The following is a 26,676-nucleotide window of genomic DNA, read 5'->3' as shown; positions in this document are numbered from 1 at the left end:
ACAGAGGGGACACACAGAGGATGGTATACAGAGGGGACACACAGAGGACAGGATACAGAGAGGACACACAGAGGACAGGATACAGAGAGGACACACAGAGGACAGGATACAGAGGGGACACACAGAGGACGGGATACAGAGGGGACACACAGAGGATGGTATACAGAGGGGACACACAGAGGACAGGATACAGAGGGGACACACAGAGGACAGGATACAGAGGAGGACACACAGAGGACAGGATACAGAGAGGACACACAGAGGACAGGATACAGAGGGGACACACAGAGGACGGGATACAGAGGGGACACACAGAGGATGGTATACAGAGGGGACACACAGAGGACAGGATACAGAGGGGGACACACAGAGGACAGGATACAGAGGGGACACACAGAGGATGGTATACAGAGGGGACACACAGAGGACAGGATACAGAGGGGACACACAGAGGACAGGATACAGAGGGGACACACAGAGGACAGGATACAGAGGGGACACACAGAGGACAGGATACAGAGGGGACACGACAGAGGGGACACAGAGGATGGTATACAGAGGGGACACACAGAGGACAGGATACAGAGGGGACACACAGAGGACAGGATACAGAGGGGACACACAGAGGATGGTATACAGAGGGGACACACAGAGGACAGGATACAGAGGGGACACACAGAGGATGGTATACAGAGGGGACACACAGAGGACAGGATACAGAGGGGACACACAGAGGACTGGTATACAGAGAGGACACACAGAGGACAGGATACAGAGGGGACACACAGAGGACAGGATACAGAGGGGACACACAGAGGACAGGATACAGAGGGGACACACAGAGGATGGTATACAGAGAGGACACACAGAGGACAGGATACAGAGGGGACACACAGAGGACAGGATACAGAGGGGACACACAGAGGACAGGATACAGAGGGGACACACAGAGGACAGGATACAGAGGGGACACACAGAAGACTGGATACAGAGGGGACACACAGAGGATGGTATACAGAGAGGACACACAGAGGACAGGATACAGAGGGGACACACAGAGGACAGGATACAGAGGGGACACACAGAGGATGGTATACAGAGGGGACACACAGAGGACAGGATACAGAGGGGACACACAGAGGACAGGATACAGAGGGGACACACAGAGGACAGGATACAGAGGGGACACACAGAGGACAGGATACAGAGGGGACACACAGAGGACAGGATACAGAGGGGACACACAGAGGACAGGATACAGAGGGGACACACAGAGGACAGGATACAGAGGGGACACACAGAGGACAGGATACAGAGGGGACACACAGAGGATGGTATACAGAGGGGACACACAGAGGACAGGATACAGAGGGGACACACAGAGGACAGGATACAGAGGGGACACACAGAGGACTGGTATACAGAGGGGACACACAGAGGACAGGATACAGAGGGGACACACAGAGGATGGTATACAGAGAGGACACACAGAGGACAGGATACAGAGGGGACACACAGAGGATGGTATACAGAGAGGACACACAGAGGACAGGATACAGAGGGGACACACAGAGGACAGGATACAGAGGGGACACACAGAGGACAGGATACAGAGGGGACACACAGAGGATGGTATACAGAGAGGACACACAGAGGACAGGATACAGAGGGGACACACAGAGGACAGGATACAGAGGGGACACACAGAGGACAGGATACAGAGGGGACACACAGAGGACAGGATACAGAGGGGACACACAGAGGACAGGATACAGAGAGGACACACAGAGGACAGGATACAGAGGGGACACACAGAGGATGGTATACAGAGGGGACACACAGAGGATAGGATACAGAGGGGACACACAGAGGATGGTATACAGAGGGGACACACAGAGGATGGTATACAGAGAGGACACACAGAGGACAGGATACAGAGGGGACACACAGAGGATGGTATACAGAGGGGACACACAGAGGATGGTATACAGAGGGGACACACAGAGGACAGGATACAGAGGGGACACACAGAGGACAGGATACAGAGGGGACACACAGAGGACAGGATACAGAGGGGACACACAGAGGACAGGATACAGAGGGGACACACAGAGGACAGGATACAGAGGGGACACACAGAGGACAGGATACAGAGGGGACACAGAGGACAGGATACAGAGGGGACACACAGAGGATGGTATACAGAGGGGACACACAGAGGACAGGATACAGAGAGGACACACAGAGGACAGGATACAGAGGGGACACACAGAGGACAGGATACAGAGGGGACACAGAGGACAGGATACAGAGGGGACACACAGAGGATGGTATACAGAGGGGACACACAGAGGACGGGATACAGAGGGGACACACAGAGGACAGGATACAGAGGGGACACACAGAGGACAGGATACAGAGGGGACACAGAGGACAGGATACAGAGGGGACACACAGAGGATGGTATACAGAGGGGACACACAGAGGACAGGATACAGAGGGGACACACAGAGGACAGGATACAGAGGGGACACACAGAGGACAGGATACAGAGGGGACACACAGAGGATGGTATACAGAGGGGACACACAGAGGACAGGATACAGAGAGGACACACAGAGGACAGGATACAGAGGGGACACACAGAGGACAGGATACAGAGGGGACACACAGAGGACAGGATACAGAGGGGACACACAGAGGATGGTATACAGAGGGGACACACAGAGGACGGGATACAGAGGGGACACACAGAGGACAGGATACAGAGGGGACACACAGAGGATGGTATACAGAGGGGACACACAGAGGACAGGATACAGAGGGGACACACAGAGGACAGGATACAGAGGGGACACACAGAGGACAGGATACAGAGGGGACACACAGAGGACAGGATACAGAGGGGACACACAGAGGATGGTATACAGAGGGGACACACAGAGGACGGGATACAGAGGGGACACACAGAGGACGGGATACAGAGGGGACACACAGAGGACAGGATACAGAGGGGACACACAGAGGACAGGATACAGAGGGGACACACAGAGGACAGGATACAGAGGGGACACACAGAGGACAGGATACAGAGGGGACACACAGAGGACAGGATACAGAGGGGACACACAGAGGACAGGATACAGAGGGGACACACAGAGGACAGGATACAGAGGGGACACACAGAGGATGGTATACAGAGGGGACACACAGAGGACAGGATACAGAGGGGACACACAGAGGACAGGATACAGAGGGGACACACAGAGGACGGGATACAGAGGGGACACACAGAGGACAGGATACAGAGGGGGGACACAGAGGACAGGATACAGAGGGGACACACAGAGGACAGGATACAGAGGGGGGACACAGAGGACAGGATACAGAGGGGACACACAGAGGACAGGATACAGAGGGGACACACAGAGGACAGGATACAGAGGGGACACACAGAGGACAGGATACAGAGGGGACACACAGAGGACAGGATACAGAGGGGACACACAGAGGACAGGATACAGAGGGGACACACAGAGGACAGGATACAGAGGGGACACACAGAGGACAGGACACAGAGGGGACACACAGAGGACAGGATACAGAGAGGACACACAGAGGACAGGATACAGAGAGGACACACAGAGGACAGGATACAGAGGGGACACACAGAGGATGGTATACAGAGGGGACACACAGAGGACAGGATACAGAGGGGACACACAGAGGACAGGATACAGAGAGGACACACAGAGGACAGGATACAGAGAGGACACACAGAGGACAGGATACAGAGGGGACACACAGAGGACGGGATACAGAGGGGACACACAGAGGACGGGATACAGAGGGGACACACAGAGGATGGTATACAGAGGGGACACACAGAGGATGGTATACAGAGGGGACACACAGAGGATGGTATACAGAGGGGACACACAGAGGACAGGATACAGAGGGGACACACAGAGGATGGTATACAGAGGGGACACACAGAGGACGGGATACAGAGGGGACACACAGAGGATGGTATACAGAGGGGACACACAGAGGATGGTATACAGAGGGGACACACAGAGGACAGGATACAGAGGGGACACACAGAGGATGGTATACAGAGGGGACACACAGAGGACAGGATACAGAGGGGACACACAGAGGACAGGATACAGAGGGGACACACAGAGGACAGGATACAGAGGGGACACACAGAGGATGGTATACAGAGGGGACACACAGAGGACGGGATACAGAGGGGACACACAGAGGACGGGATACAGAGGGGACACACAGAGGACAGGATACAGAGGGGACACACAGAGGACAGGATACAGAGGGGACACACAGAGGACAGGATACAGAGGGGACACACAGAGGACAGGATACAGAGGGGACACACAGAGGACAGGATACAGAGGGGACACACAGAGGACAGGATACAGAGGGGACACACAGAGGACAGGATACAGAGGGGACACACAGAGGACAGGATACAGAGGGGACACACAGAGGACAGGATACAGAGGGGACACACAGAGGATGGTATACAGAGGGGACACACAGAGGACAGGATACAGAGGGGACACACAGAGGACAGGATACAGAGGGGACACACAGAGGACAGGATACAGAGGGGACACACAGAGGACAGGATACAGAGGGGACACACAGAGGACAGGATACAGAGGGGACACACAGAGGATGGTATACAGAGAGGACACACAGAGGACAGGATACAGAGAGGACACACAGAGGACAGGATACAGAGGGGACACACAGAGGACAGGATACAGAGGGGACACACAGAGGATGGTATACAGAGGGGACACACAGAGGATAGGATACAGAGGGGACACACAGAGGATGGTATACAGAGGGGACACACAGAGGACAGGATACAGAGGGGACACACAGAGGATGGTATACAGAGGGGACACACAGAGGATAGGATACAGAGGGGACACACAGAGGACAGGATACAGAGGGGACACACAGAGGATGGTATACAGAGGGGACACACAGAGGACAGGATACAGAGGGGACACACAGAGGACAGGATACAGAGGGGACACACAGAGGATGGTATACAGAGGGGACACACAGAGGACAGGATACAGAGGGGACACACAGAGGATGGTATACAGAGGGGACACACAGAGGATGGTATACAGAGAGGACACACAGAGGACAGGATACAGAGGGGACACACAGAGGACAGGATACAGAGAGGACACACAGAGGACAGGATACAGAGGGGACACACAGAGGACAGGATACAGAGGGGACACACAGAGGATGGTATACAGAGGGGACACACAGAGGACAGGATACAGAGGGGACACACAGAGGATGGTATACAGAGGGGACACACAGAGGACAGGATACAGAGGGGACACACAGAGGATGGTATACAGAGGGGACACACAGAGGACAGGATACAGAGAGGACACACAGAGGACAGGATACAGAGAGGACACACAGAGGACAGGATACAGAGGGGACACACAGAGGACAGGATACAGAGGGGACACACAGAGGACAGGATACAGAGAGGACACACAGAGGACAGGATACAGAGGGGACACACAGAGGACAGGATACAGAGAGGACACACAGAGGACAGGATACAGAGAGGACACACAGAGGACAGGATACAGAGGGGACACACGGAGAGGACGGGATACAGAGGGGACACACAGAGGATGGTATACAGAGGGGACACACAGAGGACAGGATACAGAGGGGACACACAGAGGACAGGATACAGAGGGGACACACAGAGGACAGGATACAGAGGGGACACACAGAGGACAGGATACAGAGGGGACACACAGAGGACAGGATACAGAGGGGACACACAGAGGATGGTATACAGAGGGGACACACAGAGGACAGGATACAGAGGGGACACACAGAGGACAGGATACAGAGGGGACACACAGAGGATGGTATACAGAGGGGACACACAGAGGACAGGATACAGAGGGGACACACAGAGGATGGTATACAGAGAGGACACACAGAGGACAGGATACAGAGGGGACACACAGAGGATGGTATACAGAGAGGACACACAGAGGACAGGATACAGAGGGGACACACAGAGGACAGGATACAGAGGGGACACACAGAGGACAGGATACAGAGGGGACACACAGAGGACAGGATACAGAGGGGACACACAGAGGATGGTATACAGAGAGGACACACAGAGGACAGGATACAGAGGGGACACACAGAGGACAGGATACAGAGGGGACACACAGAGGACAGGATACAGAGGGGACACACAGAGGACAGGATACAGAGGGGACACACAGAAGATGGTATACAGAGGGGACACACAGAGGATGGTATACAGAGGGGACACACAGAGGACAGGATACAGAGGGGACACACAGAGGATGGTATACAGAGGGGACACACAGAGGATAGGATACAGAGGGGACACACAGAGGATGGTATACAGAGGGGACACACAGAGGATGGTATACAGAGGGGACACACAGAGGACAGGATACAGAGGGGACACACAGAGGACAGGATACAGAGGGGACACACAGAGGACGGGATACAGAGGGGACACACAGAGGACAGGATACAGAGGGGGGACACAGAGGACAGGATACAGAGGGGACACACAGAGGACAGGATACAGAGGGGGGACACAGAGGACAGGATACAGAGGGGACACACAGAGGACAGGATACAGAGGGGACACACAGAGGACAGGATACAGAGGGGACACACAGAGGACAGGATACAGAGGGGACACACAGAGGACAGGATACAGAGGGGACACACAGAGGACAGGATACAGAGGGGACACACAGAGGACAGGATACAGAGGGGACACACAGAGGACAGGATACAGAGGGGACACACAGAGGACAGGATACAGAGAGGACACACAGAGGACAGGATACAGAGAGGACACACAGAGGACAGGATACAGAGGGGACACACAGAGGATGGTATACAGAGGGGACACACAGAGGACAGGATACAGAGGGGACACACAGAGGACAGGATACAGAGGGGACACACAGAGGACAGGATACAGAGGGGACACACAGAGGACAGGATACAGAGGGGACACACAGAGGATGGTATACAGAGGGGACACACAGAGGACGGGATACAGAGGGGACACACAGAGGACGGGATACAGAGGGGACACACAGAGGACAGGATACAGAGGGGACACACAGAGGACAGGATACAGAGGGGACACACAGAGGACAGGATACAGAGGGGACACACAGAGGACAGGATACAGAGGGGACACACAGAGGACAGGATACAGAGGGGACACACAGAGGACAGGATACAGAGAGGACACACAGAGGACAGGATACAGAGGGGACACACAGAGGATGGTATACAGAGAGGACACACAGAGGACAGGATACAGAGGGGACACACAGAGGATGGTATACAGAGGGGACACACAGAGGACAGGATACAGAGGGGACACACAGAGGACAGGATACAGAGGGGACACAGAGGACAGGATACAGAGGGGACACACAGAGGACAGGATACAGAGGGGACACACAGAGGACAGGATACAGAGGGGACACACAGAGGACAGGATACAGAGGGGACACACAGAGGACAGGATACAGAGGGGACACACAGAGGACAGGATACAGAGGGGACACACAGAGGATGGTATACAGAGGGGACACACAGAGGACAGGATACAGAGGGGACACACAGAGGACAGGATACAGAGGGGACACAGAGGACAGGATACAGAGGGGACACACAGAGGATGGTATACAGAGGGGACACACAGAGGACAGGATACAGAGAGGACACACAGAGGACAGGATACAGAGGGGACACACAGAGGACAGGATACAGAGGGGACACACAGAGGACAGGATACAGAGGGGACACACAGAGGATGGTATACAGAGGGGACACACAGAGGATGGTATACAGAGGGGACACACAGAGGACAGGATACAGAGGGGACACACAGAGGACAGGATACAGAGGGGACACACAGAGGACAGGATACAGAGGGGACACACAGAGGACAGGATACAGAGGGGACACACAGAGGACAGGATACAGAGGGGACACACAGAGGACAGGATACAGAGGGGACACACAGAGGACAGGATACAGAGGGGAAATGATTTGGGGTTCGGTGGGCGGCACAGCAGGACACACCTGGTTTTCTGTCACCGTCTTGTAGTGGTACAGGCCGGGATTCAGCTGCCACCGGCAGAACTCTCCAGACCAGCTGCGGGTGATGGTTCCTCCTCCGATGCCACCAAGAGGAGCTCCTGGGGAAAAAAAATGCCAAATGTCAGTAGCTGTCACATGGTTCAACCCACCAATGACTGCTCATTGCTTACTGATTGCATGGGAGGACAGAGAGGCGATCTGCAGGAACCCCCTCCTGATCTGACTGCTGGTTACCTCACAATGGCCTAGCAGTCCCATGACACACAATGCACCATGGGACATGACAGATCAGGATGTCACCCTGTGTAATGGACCTCACCACAAACTCCATGTATTGGCAGTCTTCCTGACATTTGGTGGAAATTGTTACCACACTGGACATGAATCTGAGGACATACGGGCCTCATATGTACAGATATGACCATCTATGATGCTTTCTGGTTCCTCTACAGATTCCAGACATCCACCCTGTGACTATACTACCAGTGTACAGGGTAAAATATAAGAGGAACATGGCAGGTCCCCCCCTCTGTGTCTGAGCAACACCCAAAATCATCCATCCTATAGCCTCTTATGCCCCAGGAACCGTGGAGAACCTTAACAGAGTCTGTGATACTTATGTACAGTATCTCACAAAAGTAAGTACACCCCATCAGTCACATGTTTGTAAATCTTTTCTTCTATCTTTTCATGTGACAACACTGAAGAAATGACACTTGTCTACAATGTAAAGTAGTGAGTGTACAGCTTGTATAACAGTGTAAATTTGCTGTCCCCTCAAAATAACTCAACACACAGCCATTAATGTCTAAACCGCTGGCAACAAAAGTCAGTACACCCCTAAGTGAAAATCTCCAAATTGGGCCCAAAGTGTCAATATTTTGTGTGGCCACCATTATTTTTCAGCACTGCCTTAACCCTCTTGGACATGGAGGTCACCAGAGCTTCACAGGTTGTCACTGGAGTCCTCTTCCCCTCCTCCATGATGACATCACAGAGCTGGTGGATGTTAGAGACCTTGTGCTCCTCCACCTTCCGTTTGAGGATCCCCCACAGATGATCAATAGGGTTTAGGTCTGGAGACATGCTTGGCCAGTCCATCACCTTTACCCTCAGCTTCCTTAGCAAGGCAGTGGTGGTCTTGGAGGTGTGTTTGGGGTGGTTATCATGTTGGAATACTGCCCTGCGGCCCAGTCTCTGAAGGGAGGGGATCATGCTCTGCTTCAGTATGTCACAGTACATGTTGGCATTCATGGTTCCCTCAATGATCTGTAGCCCCCCCAGTGCTGGCAGCACTCATGCAGCCCCAGACCATGACACTCCCACCACCATGCTTGACTGTAGACAAGACACATTTGTCTTTGTCCTCCTCACCTGGTTGCCCCCACACACGCTTGTCACCATCTGAACCAAATACGTTTATCTTGGTCTCATCAGACCACAGGACATGGTTCAAGTAATCCATGTCCTTAGTCTGCTTGTCTTCAGCAAACTGTTTGTGGACTTTCTTGTACATCATCTTTAGAAGAGGCTTCCTTCTGGGACAACTTCCGGCGAGTCCAAATTTGGGATAGATAGGGCAGGGTCAATGTCAGAGGTAGTAAATCTTAACTGAGCCCCGGAGTGGGATGAAGCAGCTTCCTGCATCTGTAGTCGAGTGATGACTGGATGCACTTCATTCTCTGCAGCAGGGGTAAATACAGAAGTCAAATATCCCAGGTCATTGCCCAATAGTACCTCATCAAGTAAATCCCACATCAGCCCAACTTCAGTGTCCTGGGCACTGGCTCCCCAATCTAGGAGCACCTGAGCGGTAGGTTTGCGGTACACTTGTCCTCCAGCTACCGGCACTGCGACAGTGTCCAGTCTTCTACGGTTCGTGTATCAGTTGTGGTTGGACCAGCCTAAGGGTGGCCCCGTGTCCTGCAATCCCTGGGCAACTCGACCATTAATCCGTACAACCTGCCGATGATGTTGGTTATTGTCCTAAAGTCTTCTTACTGATGCACAAATTTTGCTGTAGCCCTGGCCCGGATTGCTGGTATGCCGTGATGTGGAACCCCTACTATAAATTCTGAGGACTACAGCACAAATAATTGATTACACGCGTAGCATCTCGGGCCCGTTTGCCAGGATTCTGCTGCTGCTGGCATGGGATGAGCGGCTTCCCCCTGGTTGCCCTGAAGGTGGTGAATGAGCCACAACCAGTCGGTGTGGCAGCCCGGCTGCTGCTGGGCTAGGTGCCGCCACCAGGGCCGTTTTTAAGGCAGGGCAAAAGGGGCAGCTGCCCTGGGCCCTGTCATTGTTGTGGGGCCCAAAGCAGCTGCCTCATACTTGCCAACTATCCCGGTTTAAATTCCCTCGTCCCTTGAGGTTTTAGTCCCGTGCTGTGTCCCGATAATCTCAGTGTGAAGTGCTGCTACTAATGCTGCCCAATTCTGCCCTTTTGTTGTGTACAGATGACTCACCTGCAGACCCCGTGTTTACATGTAAATTACCAGCATTCATATGTAAATAGCAGCGTTTGGCGGCATTGATATATATATAATGCCCCCCTGAGGTCATATCCATAGTAATCTCTAGCAGCCAATCAACAAGCAGAAATCGTGTGCTGTAACCTCTAGCAACTACTCAGTGAGCCGTAATGTGTGCTGTAACCTCTAGCAACTACTCAGTGAGCCGTAATGTGTGCTGTAACCTCTAGCAACTACTCAGTGAGCTGTAATGTGTGCTGTAACCTCTAGCTACCAGTCTGTGAGCAGTAATGATACACTGTAACCTCTGGCAACCAATCGCAATAGCTGCCTGATCTGATTCAGTAATCTGATTTTGAGTCTAGCTGCTATTTATTGTAGCAGATGGAGAGCGAAACTGCATGGGGGGGGGGCACAAGAAAAGTTTTGCCCAGGGTCCAATCAATATTAAAGGCGGCCCTGGCCGCCACAGATCCTGGATTTCGTCTGCCAGGGCAGTTGCCTTCTGGGGGGTTAGTGGGCGCCTGTCTCTCACCCAGTCACAAACCTCCTGGGGATCGCCATTAAAGAATTCTTCCAGAAGAATAAGCTGGAGCACCTCCTCCATCATAGTTGTCCGACATCCCTGAACCCAACTTCTCAGGGCATGCTGTAGGCGATGACCCCACTCGGAGTCCTTATCGCCTTTTCAGACTCCGGAACTTCATTCGATAGGTCTCCGGGTAAAAGAACAGCGGGTCAGAATCTGTTCTTTGACTCGATCGTAGATCTTACAGTCCTCATCGACTACTGCTCTGTATGCTTCAGCCGCTCAGCCCATCAATTTATTGACCAGGATGGTTACCCAGTCTGTAACCGCGATCCCTTGGAGGTGACACTCAAAATCCTGTAAGAAACCATCAATGTCTCCACCTCGGAGAAGGTTTTGAAGGCGGCGTACGGCAGATTCTTTTTAATCGGCCACCCCGAAGACACTGGGTAGTGTGGATTGCACCTGCCACAGCTCTGTGACTCGTAGCTTGGGTGGTTTCTGCTAGTACCGAAGAGATGATCGCAACCGATGGGGAGGTCCGTACAGGGCTAATCGCCACTGCACCTCCTTTTGGAAGTCACAGACATCCGCCTCTTCTGACTGTACAGTGCACACCTGATCGTCTTCCATGGAGCTCTGAGGTGAGGGCTGCTTTAGGTTTGTTTGGGGATTCCGCCTTGAGCTTCCACCAGATCTTTGATGATCGTCCTTTAACCACTTCAATACCGGGCACTTTCACCCCCTTCCTGCCCAGGACAAATTTTCAGCTTTCAGCGCTGTCGCACTTTGAAGGACAATTACACGGTCATACAACGCTGTACCCAAACTACATTTTTTATCATTTTCTTCCCACAAATAGAGATTTCTTTTGCTGGTATTTGATAACCTGAGGTTTTTATTTTTTGCTAAACAAAACTAAAAAAGGACCCAAATTTTTGAAAAAAAGTTTTTCTTCGTTTCGGTTATAAAATTTAGTTTTCTCCTTCACTGACTGGCACTGATGAGTTGGTACTGATATGTAGAATTGATGGGCACTGATGAGTTGGTACTGATATGTAGAATTGATGGGCACTGATGAGTTGGTACTGATATGTAGAATTGATGGGCATTGATAGGCGGTACTGATATGTAGAATTGATGGGCACTGATGAGTTGGTACTGATATGTAGAATTGATGGGCACTGATGAGTTGGTACTGATATGTAGAATTGATGGGCACTGATGAGTTGGTACTGATATGTAGAATTGATGGGCACTGATGAGTTGGTACTGATATGTAGAATTGACGGGCACTGATGAGTTGGTACTGATATGTAGAATTGATGGGCACTGATGAGTTGGTACTGATATGTAGAATTGATGGGCACTGATGAGTTGGTACTGATATGTAGAATTGATGGGCACTGATGAGTTGGTACTGATATGTAGAATTGATGGGCACTGATGAGTTGGTACTGATATGTAGAATTGATGGGCACTGATGAGTTGGTACTGATATGTAGAATTGATGGGCATTGATAGGCGGTACTGATATGCAGCACTGATGGGCACCAATCCTGACAGGTGGCACTGATTGACACTAATAGGCGGTACTGATGGGCAGCACTGATGATGAGGCACTGACAGGTGTTACTCCTGGGCACTGACTGGCATCTGATGGGCACCTTTTTGGCAGCTGTGGTGGCACATCTGAGGGGGCTGTGCTGATAATCAATGTGCTGAATATCAGCACAGACCCCCCCCTCTGACAGGGTGAGACGCCGATCGACTCTCCCTGTCGGTGCGAACTGAGGAATGCCGTTTACCGGCACTTCGTGGTTCACGCGATGATCAGCTGTGATTGGTCACAGTAATCACGTGGTAAGGAGCCTTCGTCAGAGGATCAGACTGACACACATCGCCTCCAATCACCACGCTGAGTGCCTCCGCGGGCACGCTCCGGCATGTTGACCTGCTGGACATCATATGACGCCCAGTCAGGATAACAACCACCGCCCAGCCCGCATTCTGCTATAGGCCGGGCGGGAAGTGGTTAAAGTTTGTTGTCGTGATGTTCCATTCACTTCTTAATCGCCTCTTATTGGATAGCGAGAGGTAGATCCCGGTGGTGGTTTGGATGTGTTCACAGCAAGGGAGCACAACCCCACCGCTACCACCAATGTGACGGACCCCGTGCTCCCAAGGAGTATGTCCGCCATATAAGCTCCCTTTGCCAGGAGGATCACCGAACCTGCAGCCCACCCAGTCACTAGTCAAGGCGCAGTGTAGAGTGGAGAAAAGTATAAGATTTGTATTGAAGAACAGACACAAGTGACAAGTATATATATATATCCCTGGGGACAATCCCCCCTCCTTGTTGGCATAGAGACACAGGGTGGGGTAAACTGTACATCCAATCACATGAGGTACATGAAAACATTTCCCCAAATTCTATAACCAAATACTGGGCACGCAGTCCAATGTCAGAGTTCTAAACATAAACCTGGCTGGTTCAGGGGGCCCATATCCCAGTGAAGAAAAGGGAGTTGGGACAGATGTTCAATGGGACTGGAACTGTCACAGTCTCTTTGCCTTTTTGCTGCAGGAAATTCCCTCGCATTCTATCTGCAAGAAGGCTGGGCACTGCAGGAGGCCTCCTCGACTTCTCACTGCAGGTAGTCTCCTCAAATTCTCGCTTGAAGCAAAAAGGTAAAGAGACCTCCTGTAGCCAGACACTGACGAGACCTCCTGTAGCCAGACTCTGACGAGACCTCCTGTAGCCAGACACTGACGAGACCTCCTGTAGCCAGACTCTGACGAGACCTCCTGTAGCCAGACTCTGACGAGACCTCCTGTAGCCAGACTCTGACGAGACCTCCTGTAGCCAGACTCTGACGAGACCTCCTGTAGCCAGACACTGACGAGACCTCCTGTAGCCAGACACTGACGAGACCTCCTGTAGCCAGACACTGACGAGACCTCCTGTAGCCAGACTCTGACTAGACCTCCTGTAGCCAGACTCTGACGAGACCTCCTGTAGCCAGACTCTGACGAGACCTCCTGTAGCCAGACTCTGACGAGACCTCCTGTAGCGAGAAGCTGACGAGACCTCCTGTAGCGAGAAGCTGACGAGACCTCCTGTAGCCAGACACTGACGAGACCTCCTGTAGCCAGACTCTGACCAGACCTCCTGTAGCCAGACTCTGACCAGACCTCCTGTAGCCAGACGCTGACGAGACCTCCTGTAGCCAGACTCTGACGAGACCTCCTGTAGCCAGACTCTGACGAGACCTCCTGTAGCCAGACTCTGACGAGACCTCCTGTAGCCAGACACTGACGAGACCTCCTGTAGCGAGACACTGACGAGACCTCCTGTAGCCAGACACTGACCAGACCTCCTGTAGCCAGACTCTGACCAGACCTCCTGTAGCCAGACTCTGACTAGACCTCCTGTAGCCAGACTCTGACGAGACCTCCTGTAGCCAGACTCTGACGAGACCTCCTGTAGCCAGACTCTGACGAGACCTCCTGTAGCCAGACACTGACGAGACCTCCTGTAGCCAGACACTGACGAGACCTCCTGTAGCCAGACACTGACCAGACCTCCTGTAGCCAGACTCTGACCAGACCTCCTGTAGCCAGACTCTGACTAGACCTCCTGTAGCCAGACTCTGACGAGACCTCCTGTAGCCAGACTCTGACGAGACCTCCTGTAGCCAGACTCTGACAAGACCTCCTGTAGCGAGAAGCTGACGAGACCTCCTGTAGCGAGAAGCTGACGAGACCTCCTGTAGCCAGACACTGACGAGACCTCCTGTAGCCAGACTCTGACCAGACCTCCTGTAGCCAGACGCTGACGAGACCTCCTGTAGCCAGACTCTGACGAGACCTCCTGTAGCCAGACTCTGACCAGACCTCCTGTAGCCAGACTCTGACTAGACCTCCTGTAGCCAGACTCTGACGAGACCTCCTGTAGCGAGAAGCTGACGAGACCTCCTGTAGCCAGACTCTGACGAGACCTCCTGTAGCCAGACTCTGACCAGACCTCCTGTAGCCAGACTCTGACTAGACCTCCTGTAGCCAGACTCTGACGAGACCTCCTGTAGCGAGAAGCTGACGAGACCTCCTGTAGCCAGACGCTGACTAGACCTCCTGTAGCCAGACGCTGACTAGACCTCCTGTAGCCAGACACTGACGAGACCTCCTGTAGCGAGGAGCTGACGAGACCTCCTGTAGCGAGAAGCTGACGAGACCTCCTGTAGCCAGGCTCTGACGAGACCTCCTGTAGCCAGACGCTGACGAGACCTCCTGTAGCCAGACGCTGACGAGACCTCCTGTAGCCAGACTCTGACTAGACCTCCTGTAGCCAGACTCTGACTAGACCTCCTGTAGCCAGACTCTGACTAGACCTTCTGTAGCCAGACTCTGACGAGACCTCCTGTAGCCAGACTCGGACGAGACCTCCTGTAGCCAGACTCTGACGAGACCTCCTGTAGTGAGGAGCTGACGAGACCTCCTATAGCGAGGAGCTGATGAGAACTCCTGTAGCAAGACTCTGACGAGACCTCCTGTAGCGAGGAGCTGACGAGACCTCCTGTAGCCAGACTCTGACGAGACCTCCTGTAGTGAGGAGCTGACAAAACCTCCTGTAGCCAGACGCTGATGAGACCTCCTGTAGCGAGGAGCTGACGAGACCTCCTGTAGCGAGGAGCTGACGAGACCTCCTGTAGCGAGGAGCTGACGAGACCTCCTGTAGCGAGGAGCTGACGAGACCTCCTGTAGCGAGGAGCTGACGAGACCTCCTGTAGCGAGGAGCTGACGAGACTTCCTGGAGCAAAAAACTGAGGAGACCTCCTGGAGCAAAAAACTGAGGAGACCTCCTGAAGCGAGGAGCTGACGAGACCTCATGAAGCGAGGAACTGAGAAGACCTCCTGAAGCGAGGAACTGAGGAGACCTCCTGAAGCGAGAAGCTGACGAGACCTCCTGGAGCAAAAAAATGAGGAGACTTCCTGTAGCGAGAAGCTGACGAGACCTCCTGGAGCAAAAAACTGAGGAGACCTCCTGGAGCAAAAAACTGAGGAGACCTCCTGAAGCGAGGAACTGAGGAGACCTCATGAAGCGAGGAACTGAGGAGACCTCCTGAAGCGAGGAACTGAGGAGACCTCCTGAAGCAAGGAACTGAGGAGACCTCCTGAAGCGAGGAACTGAGGAGACCTCCTGAAGCGAGGAACTGAGGAGACCACCTGAAGCGAGAAGCTGACGAGACCTCCTGGAGCAAAAAACTGAGGAGACCTCCTGGAGCGAGGAACTGAGGAGACCTCCTGAAGCGAGGAACTGAGGAGACCTCCTGAAGCGAGGAACTGAGGAGACCTCCTGAAGCGAGGAACTGAGGAGACCTCCTGAAGCGAGGAACTGAGGAGACCTCCTGAAGCGAGGAACTGAGGAGACCTCCTGGAGCGAGGAACTGAGGAGACCTCCTGGAGCGAGGAACTGAGGAGACCTCCTGGAGCGAGGAACTGAGGAGACCTCCTGGAGCGAGGAACTGAGGAGACCTCCTGGAGCGAGGAACTGAGGAGACCTCCTGGAGCGAGGAACTGAGGAAGCCTCCTGGAGCGAGGAACTGAGGAAGCCTCCTGTAGCAAGACACTGACAAGACCTTCTGTAACGAGAAGCTGACAAGACCTCCTGGAGCAAAAAACTGAGGAGACCTCCTGGAGCAAGAAACTGTGGAGAGCTCCTGTAGCAAAAAAGTGAAGAGACCTCCTGTAGCGAGAAGCAGAAGAGACCTCCTGGAGCGACGGAACTGATTGGCATCCCGATTAGGTGCTTCCTTCCACCAAACAGTGCCTCCTACCCTCCAAACCGTTCTGAGCAGACCGAGAGCCAATACCAGTCCTTTTTACCCCAATCATCGTACACAGACAAGATGTTGGGATAGAACCAAAGGAATGGCGGTTTTTGGAAACTGACACGTACTTTATTCCCCTCTGGAGGACATTTCCCTCTGGAGGACATTCCCCTCTGGAGGACATTCCCCTCTGGAGGACATTCCCCTCTGGAGGACATTCCCCTCTGGAGGACATTCCCCTTTGGAGGACATTCCCCTCTGGAGGATATTCCTCTCTGGAGGACATTCCCCTCTGGAGGATATTCCCCTCTGGAGGACATTCCCCTCTGGAGGACATTCCCCTCTGGAGGATATTCCCCTCTGGAGGATATTAGCATGACAATGAAAACTTCAAACACCAATCCAATGAACAGCTAATAATAATCTTAATTAAACAGTCAGTTCATCAAACATAAAACATCCAACAACAATAATTTGGTAACAAGTTAAAGTCACCAGATTAATCTCCAAGAGATGATCAGACAGACAATAGAACAATGGGAAACTTATCAATATAGATAACAAGCCCCACCCCCCCTCAGACTATCCGGGAACAGTCTATGAGACAACATACTACAATGTTCCATCTGAAGAGGTGGAATGAATTATTCTTCATCAGATATTATATATTAGTACCACACTGAGAGACATGTGACCTTCCTCTCGGAGGGACTCACCATAGATCTGGCGGAGGGGGGTGGCGTTGAACATGTCTATGAATGGAGCCTTCTTCTCTATGTAGGTCTTGCGGCACCACCACATAAGATATCTGTATGGAGGAGACACAGCATGTGACACAGGAGTGGTGGGACCATAGATGGGGAGGTTAGGAACAAGTCAAGGAAAAGAAATAGAGGTGGGTTAGGGGCCACAGAGGGGCGAGTCAGGGCCACAGAGGGGCGAGTCACGGGCCACAGAGGGGCGAGTCACGGGCCACAGAGGGGCGAGTCACGGGCCACAGAGGGGCGAGTCACGGGCCACAGAGGGGCGAGTCAGGGGCCACAGAGGGGCGAGTCAGGGGCCACAGAGGGGCGAGTCACAGGCCACAGAGGGGCGAGTCACGGGCCACAGAGGGGCGAGTCACGGGCCACAGAGGGGCGAGTCAGGGGCCACAGAGGGGCGAGTCAGGGGCCACAGAGGGGCGAGTCACGGGCCACAGAGGGGCGAGTCACGGGCCACAGAGGGGCGAGTCAGGGGCCACAGAGGGGCGAGTCAGGGGCCACAGAGGGGCGAGTCAGGGGTCACAGAGGGGCGAGTCAGGGGCCACAGAGGGGCGAGTCAGGGGCCACAGAGGGGCGAGTCACGGGCCACAGAGGGGCGAGTCACGGGCCACAGAGGGGCGAGTCACGGGCCACAGAGGGGCGAGTCACGGGCCACAGAGGGGCGAGTCAGGGGCCACAGAGGGGCGAGTCACGGGCCACAGAGGGGCGAGTCAGGGGCCACAGAGGGGCGAGTCAGGGGCCACAGAGGGGCGAGTCAGGGGCCACAGAGGGGCGAGTCAGGGGCCACAGAGGGGCGAGTCACGGGCCACAAAGGGGCGAGTCACGGGCCACAGATAGGCGAGTCAGGGGCCACAGAGGGGCACACAAGACCCCGACTCCACACATACAGAGGACCCCGACTCCATACACAAGACCCCGACTCCATACACAAGACCCCGACTCCACACATACAGAGGACCCCGACTCCATACAGAGGACCCCGACTCCATACAGAGGACCCCGACTCCATACACAAGACCCCGACTCCATACACAAGACCCCGACTCCATACTCAAGACCCCGACTCCATACTCAAGACCCCGACTCCATACTCAAGACCCCGACTCCATACACAAGACCCCGACTCCATACACAAGACCCCGACTCCATACTCAAGACCCCGACTCCATACTCAAGACCCCGACTCCACACATACAGAGGACCCCGACTCCACACATACAGAGGACCCCGACTCCACACATACAGAGGACCCCGACTCCATACACAAGACCCCGACTCCATACACAAGACCCCGACTCCATACACAAGACCCCGACTCCATACTCAAGACCCCGACTCCATACTCAAGACCCCGACTCCATACTCAAGACCCCGACTCCACACATACAGAGGACCCCGACTCCACACATACAGAGGACCCCGACTCCATACTCAAGACCCCGACTCCATACAGAAGACCCCGATTCCACACATACAGAGGACCCCGACTCCACACACAAGACCCCGACTACATACACAAGACCCCGACTCCACACACAAGACCCCGACTACATACACAAGACCCCGACTACACACACAAGACCCCGACTACACACACAAGACCCCGACTACACACACAAGACCCTGACTACACACACAAGACCCCGACTCCACACACAAGACCCCGACTCCACACACAAGACCCCGACTCCACACACAAGACCCCGACTCCATACACAAGACCCCGACTCCATACTCAAGACCCCGACTCCATACTCAAGACCCCGACTCCATACTCAAGACCCCGACTCCACACATACAGAGGACCCCGACTCCATACTCAAGACCCCGACTCCATACAGAAGACCCCGATTCCACACATACAGAGGACCCCGACTCCACACACAAGACCCCGACTACATACACAAGACCCCGACTCCACACACAAGACCCCGACTACATACACAAGACCCCGACTACACACACAAGACCCCGACTACACACACAAGACCCCGACTACACACACAAGACCCTGACTACACACACAAGACCCCGACTCCACACACAAGACCCCGACTCCACACACAAGACCCCGACTCCACACACAAGACCCCGACTCCATACATACAGAGGACCCCGACTCCATACAGAAGACCCCGATTCCACACATACAGAGGACCCCGACTCCACACACAAGACCCCGACTACATACACAAGACCCCGACTCCACACACAAGACCCCGACTACATACACAAGACCCCGACTACACACACAAGACCCCGACTACACACACAAGACCCCGACTACACACACAAGACCCCGACTCCACACACAAGACCCCGACTCCACACACAAGACCCCGACTCCACACACAAGACCCCGACTCCATACATACAGAGGACCCCGACTCCATACATACAGAGGACCCCGACTCCATACATACAGAGGACCCCGACTCCACACACAAGACCCCGACTCCATACATACAGAGGACCCCGACTCCATACATACAGAGGACCCCGACTCCACACATACAGAGGACCCCGACTCCACACATACAGAGGACCCCGACTCCACACATACAGAGGACCCCGACTCCACACATACAGAGGACCCCGACTCCACACATACAGAGGACCCCGACTCCACACACAAGACCCCGACTCCACACACAAGACCCCGACTCCACACACAAGACCCCGACTCCACACACAAGACCCCGACTCCACACACAAGACCCCGACTCCACACACAAGACCCCGACTCCACACACAAGACCCCGACTCCACACACAAGACCCCGACTCCACACACAAGACCCCGACTCCACACACAGGACCCCCGACTCCACACACAGGACCCCCGACTCCACACACAAGACCCCGACTCCACATACAGATGACCCCGACTCCACACATACAGATGACCCCGACTCCACACACAAGACCCCGACTCCACACACAGGACCCCGACTCCACACACAGGACCCCGACTCCACACACAGGACCCCGACTCCACACACAGGACCCCGACTCCACACACAGGACCCCGACTCCACACACAGGACCCCCGACTCCACACACAGGACCCCGACTCCACATACAGATGACCCCGACTCCATACACAAGACCCCCGACTTCATACACAAGACCCCGACTCCATACATACAGAGGACCCCGACTCCATACATACAGAGGACCCCGACTCCATACACAAGACCCCCGACTTCATACACAAGACCCCAACTCCACACATACAGAGGACCCCGACTCCACACACAAGACCCCGACTCCACACACAAGACCCCGACTCCATACATACAGAGGAACCCGACTCCATACACAAGACCCCGACTCCATACATACAGAGGACCCCGACTCCATACATACAGAGGACCCCGACTCCACACATACAGATGACCCCGACTCCATACACAAGACCCCCGACTTCATACACAAGACCCCAACTCCACACATACAGAGGACCCCGACTCCACACATACAGAGGACCCCGACTCCATACATACAGAGGACCCCGACTCCACACACAAGACCCCGACTCCATACATACAGAGGACCCCGACTCCATACATACAGAGGACCCCGACTCCACACATACAGAGGACCCCGACTTCATACACAAGACCCCAACTCCACACATACAGAGGACCCCGACTCCACACATACAGAGGACCCCGACTCCACACATACAGAGGACCCCGACTCCACACATACAGAGGACCCCGACTTCATACACAAGACCCCGACTCCACACATACAGAGGACCCCGACTCCACACATACAGAGGACCCCGACTCCACACATACAGAGGACCCCGACTCCACACATACAGAGGACCCCGACTCCACACACAAGACCCCGACTCCACACACAAGACCCCGACTCCACACACAAGACCCCGACTCCACACACAAGACCCCGACTCCACACACAGGACCCCGACTCCACACACAGGACCCCGACTCCACACACAGGACCCCGACTCCACATACAGATGACCCCGACTCCACACATACAGAGGACCCCGACTCCATACATACAGAGGACCCCGACTCCATACACAAGACCCCCGACTTCATACACAAGACCCCGACTCCATACACAAGACCCCGACTCCATACATACAGAGGACCCCGACTCCACACATACAGATGACCCCGACTCCATACACAAGACCCCCGACTTCATACACAAGACCCCAACTCCACACATACAGAGGACCCCGACTCCACACATACAGAGGACCCCGACTCCATACATACAGAGGACCCCGACTCCACACACAAGACCCCGACTCCATACATACAGAGGACCCCGACTCCATACATACAGAGGACCCCGACTCCACACATACAGAGGACCCCGACTTCATACACAAGACCCCAACTCCACACATACAGAGGACCCCGACTCCACACATACAGAGGACCCCGACTCCACACATACAGAGGACCCCGACTCCACACATACAGAGGACCCCGACTTCATACACAAGACCCCGACTCCACACATACAGAGGACCCCGACTCCACACATACAGAGGACCCCGACTCCACACATACAGAGGACCCCGACTCCACACATACAGAGGACCCCGACTTCATACACAAGACCCCGACTCCACACATACAGAGGACCCCGACTCCACACATACAGAGGACCCCGACTCCACACATACAGAGGACCCCGACTCCACACATACAGAGGACCCCGACTCCACACACAAGACCCCGACTCCACACATACAGAGGACCCCGACTCCACACACAAGACCCCGACTCCACACACAAGACCCCGACTCCACACACAAGACCCCGACTCCACACACAGGACCCCGACTCCACACACAGGACCCCGACTCCACACACAGGACCCCGACTCCACATACAGATGACCCCGACTCCACATACAGATGACCCCGACTCCACACATACAGATGACCCCGACTCCATACACAAGACCCCCGACTTCATACACAAGACCCCAACTCCACACATACAGAGGACCCCGACTCCACACACAAGACCCCGACTCCACACACAAGACCCCGACTCCACACATACAGAGGAACCCGACTCCATACACAAGACCCCGACTCCATACATACAGAGGACCCCGACTCCACACATACAGAGGACCCTGACTCCACACATACAGAGGACCCCGACTCCACACACAAGACCCCGACTCCACACACAAGACCCCGACTCCACACATACAGATGACCCCGACTTCATACACAAGACCCCAACTCCACACATACAGAGGACCCCGACTCCACACATACAGAGGACCCTGACTCCACACATACAGAGGACCCCGACTCCACACATACAGAGGACCCCGACTTCATACACAAGACCCCGACTCCACACATACAGAGGACCCCGACTCCACACATACAGAGGACCCCGACTCCACACATACAGAGGACCCCGACTCCACACATACAGAGGACCCCGACTCCACACATACAGAGGACCCCGACTTCATACACAAGACCCCGACTCCACACATACAGAGGACCCCGACTCCACACATACAGAGGACCCCGACTCCACACATACAGAGGACCCCGACTTCATACACAAGACCCCGACTCCACACATACAGAGGACCCCGACTCCACACATACAGAGGACCCCGACTCCATACACAAGACCCCCGACTTCATACACAAGACCCCAACTCCACACATACAGAGGAACCCGACTCCATACACAAGACCCCGACTCCATACATACAGAGGACCCCGACTCCATACATACAGAGGACCCCGACTTCATACACAAGACCCCAACTCCACACATACAGAGGACCCCGACTCCACACATACAGAGGACCCTGACTCCACACATACAGAGGACCCCGACTCCACACATACAGAGGACCCCGACTCCACACACAAGACCCCGACTCCACACACAAGACCCCGACTCCACACATACAGATGACCCCGACTTCATACACAAGACCCCAACTCCACACATACAGAGGACCCCGACTCCACACATACAGAGGACCCTGACTCCACACATACAGAGGACCCCGACTCCACACATACAGAGGACCCCGACTTCATACACAAGACCCCGACTCCACACATACAGAGGACCCCGACTCCACACATACAGAGGACCCCGACTCCATACACAAGACCCCAACTCCACACATACAGAGGACCCCGACTCCACACACAAGACCCCGACTCCATACACAAGACCCCGACTCCACACATACAGAGGACCCCGACTCCATACACAAGACCCCGACTCCACACACAAGACCTCGACTCCATACATACAGAGGAACCCGACTCCATACACAAGACCCCGACTCCATACACAAGACCCCGACTCCACACACAAGACCCCGACTCCATACACAAGACCCCGACTCCACACACAAGACCCCGACTCCACACACAAGACCCCGACTCCACACACAAGACCCCCGACTCCACACACAAGACCCCGACTACACACACAAGACCCCGACTACACACACAAGACCCCGACTCCATACACAAGACCCCGACTCCATACACAAGACCCCGACTCCATACACAAGACCCCCGACTCCACACACAAGACCCCGACTCCATACACAAGACCTCCAATCCACACACAAGACCCCGACTCCACACACAAGACCCCCGACTCCATACACAAGACCCCCGACTCCATACACAGGACCCCGACTCCACACACAAGACCCCGACTCCACACACAAGACCCCGACTCCACACACAAGACCCCGACTCCATACACAAGACCCCGACTCCATACACAAGACCCCCGACTGCACACACAAGACCCCGACTCCACACACAAGACCCCGACTCCACACACAAGACCCCGACTCCACATACAGAGGAACCCGACTCTATACACAAGACCCCGACTCCATACACAAGACCCCGACTCCACACACAAGACCCCCAATCCACACAGACACTATGAGGAGTATACAGAGTCAGTAGTGAGCGGGGTGTACACAGCACACGGATCTCTCACCTGAGGCCCATAGGTAGGTGGTGGAGGATGGCGGAGGGGGAGACGTGCTCCAGTTGGAAGGGTTTACTCTTCTCCTTAAACTCGTGTGCCAGGCAGATCCTCCATCCATGGCTGGGCACCCCAAACCCGGGCACTGCCCCCTGGTACTTGTCCATCAGAGCGTGGCTGGTGTCCATGTCTGAGTGTCACCAACAAACTGTGAGCCAGCAGATGTCTCCGCTTGTCACACCCAGGAGAGCAAAGTCCTTCCTGTGAATTCCTGCAACACAAATCACTATCACTGTGTGTTCCACAGTACCATCCCTCGCATGGAGTGAGTATACACTCTATTACCAAAAGTATTGGGACACCTGCCTTTACATGGCCTTTAATGACATTCCAGTCTTAGTCCGGAGGGTTCAATATTCAGTTGGCTCCTCCCCTTTCCAGCTATAACAACTTCAACTCTTCTGGGAAGGAAGTCCACAAGGTTTAGGAGGGTGTCTATGGGAATGTTTGACCATTCTTCCAGAAGAGCATTTGTGAGGTCAGGCACTGATGTTGGACGAGAAGGCCTGGCTCGCAGTCTCCACTCTAATTCATCCCAAAAGGTGTTCTATTGGGTTGAGGTCAGAACTCAGACATGGATGAGCGAGTTTGGGGTTGAGGAATTTAACTGGCCTGCACAGAGTCCTGACCTCAACCCGATAGTACCCCTTTGGGATGAATTAAAGCGGAGGCTGCGAGCTCTCAGTATTACTAAATAGGGAGAGGAGCAGAAATCCCCAGAGTCTCCGATAGTCCCTGGACTTCCCTACATTCTCCGGGACGGAGCAGGCTGCCCACACTGGGTGAGTCGGGATCCCGGAATGAAACTCCTCAGAAAAATGCTGGGTGCATGGTTGGCACATACCACCCATATGAGCCAACAACTCGCTCAACTAGTTCTGTACCACCTCATCATTCTCCTCCAGGCCATCACCTCACATCACCCAGATAATGACACCCTTCTCCAGGGACATGTTACTTCAAATAACCGTCTGCTCAGCCTCGCCCCCTTCATTAAATCCTGAATCCGTGTCAGATATGTGTTGTGTCATCTACCAGCAATGCACCGCATTTCATATACCAACCGAAAGAAAGAACAGCAACCGTCCCAGACTAGAACCATCTCCCCCCACCTCTCCACTCTATGACCAGTCCTCCTCTCCACTCTATGACCAGTCCTCCTCCACCTCTCCATTCTATGACCAGTCCTCCTCCACCTCTCCACTCTATGACCAGTCCTCCTCCACCTCTCCACTCTATGACCAGTCCACATCCACCTCTCCACTCTATGACCAGTCCACCTCTCCACTCTATGACCAGTCCTCCTCCACCTCTCCACTCTATGACCAGTCCTCCTCCACCTCTCCACTCTATGACCAGTCCACATCCACCTCTCCACTCTATGACCAGTCCACCTCTCCACTCTATGACCAGTCCATATCCACCTCTCCACTCTATGACCAGTCCTCCTCCACCTCTCCACTCTATGACCAGTCCTCCTCCACCTCTCCACTCTATGACCAGTCCTCCTCCACCTCTCCACTCTATGACCAGTCCTCCTCCACCTCTCCACTCTATGACCAGTCCTCCTCCACCTCTCCATTCTATGACCAGTCCACCTCTCCACTCTATGACCAGTCCTCCTCCACCTCTCCACTCTATGACCAGTCCTCCTCCACCTCTCCACTCTATGACCAGTCCACCTCTCCACTCTATGACCAGTCCTCCTCCACCTCTCCACTCTATGACCAGTCCTCCTCCACCTCTCCACTCTATGACCAGTCCACATCCACCTCTCCACTCTATGACCAGTCCTCCTCCACCTCTCCACTCTATG

At 54.1% G+C, this 26,676-nt stretch overlaps 1 protein-coding gene across 4 annotated transcripts in view; it reads right to left on the bottom strand.

Annotated features, from left to right (window-relative positions):
• Nucleotides 1-26,676, bottom strand: part of GBA2 (glucosylceramidase beta 2) — a 146,331-nt gene that overhangs the window by 42,195 nt on the left and 77,460 nt on the right. For all 4 annotated transcript variants that reach the window (XR_012240776.1, XM_073612142.1, XM_073612143.1 and 1 more), the window contains 3 exons: nt 24,813-25,071; nt 17,753-17,844; nt 8,185-8,300 (listed from right to left, as the gene is read on the bottom strand). Coding sequence is in view for 3 of the 4 variants with exons in the window: in XM_073612142.1 (XP_073468243.1) it covers nt 8,185-8,300; nt 17,753-17,844; nt 24,813-24,988 (384 nt within the window). In the remaining variant the exon portion in view is untranslated. The remainder of the gene's footprint in view (nt 1-8,184; nt 8,301-17,752; nt 17,845-24,812; nt 25,072-26,676) is intronic.

This window comes from Aquarana catesbeiana, linkage group LG01 (genome assembly GCF_042186555.1).
Source record: "Aquarana catesbeiana isolate 2022-GZ linkage group LG01, ASM4218655v1, whole genome shotgun sequence".
In the NCBI taxonomy this organism is placed as follows: domain Eukaryota; kingdom Metazoa; phylum Chordata; class Amphibia; order Anura; family Ranidae; genus Aquarana; species Aquarana catesbeiana.
This window is presented reverse-complemented; position numbering and strand designations above follow the sequence as displayed.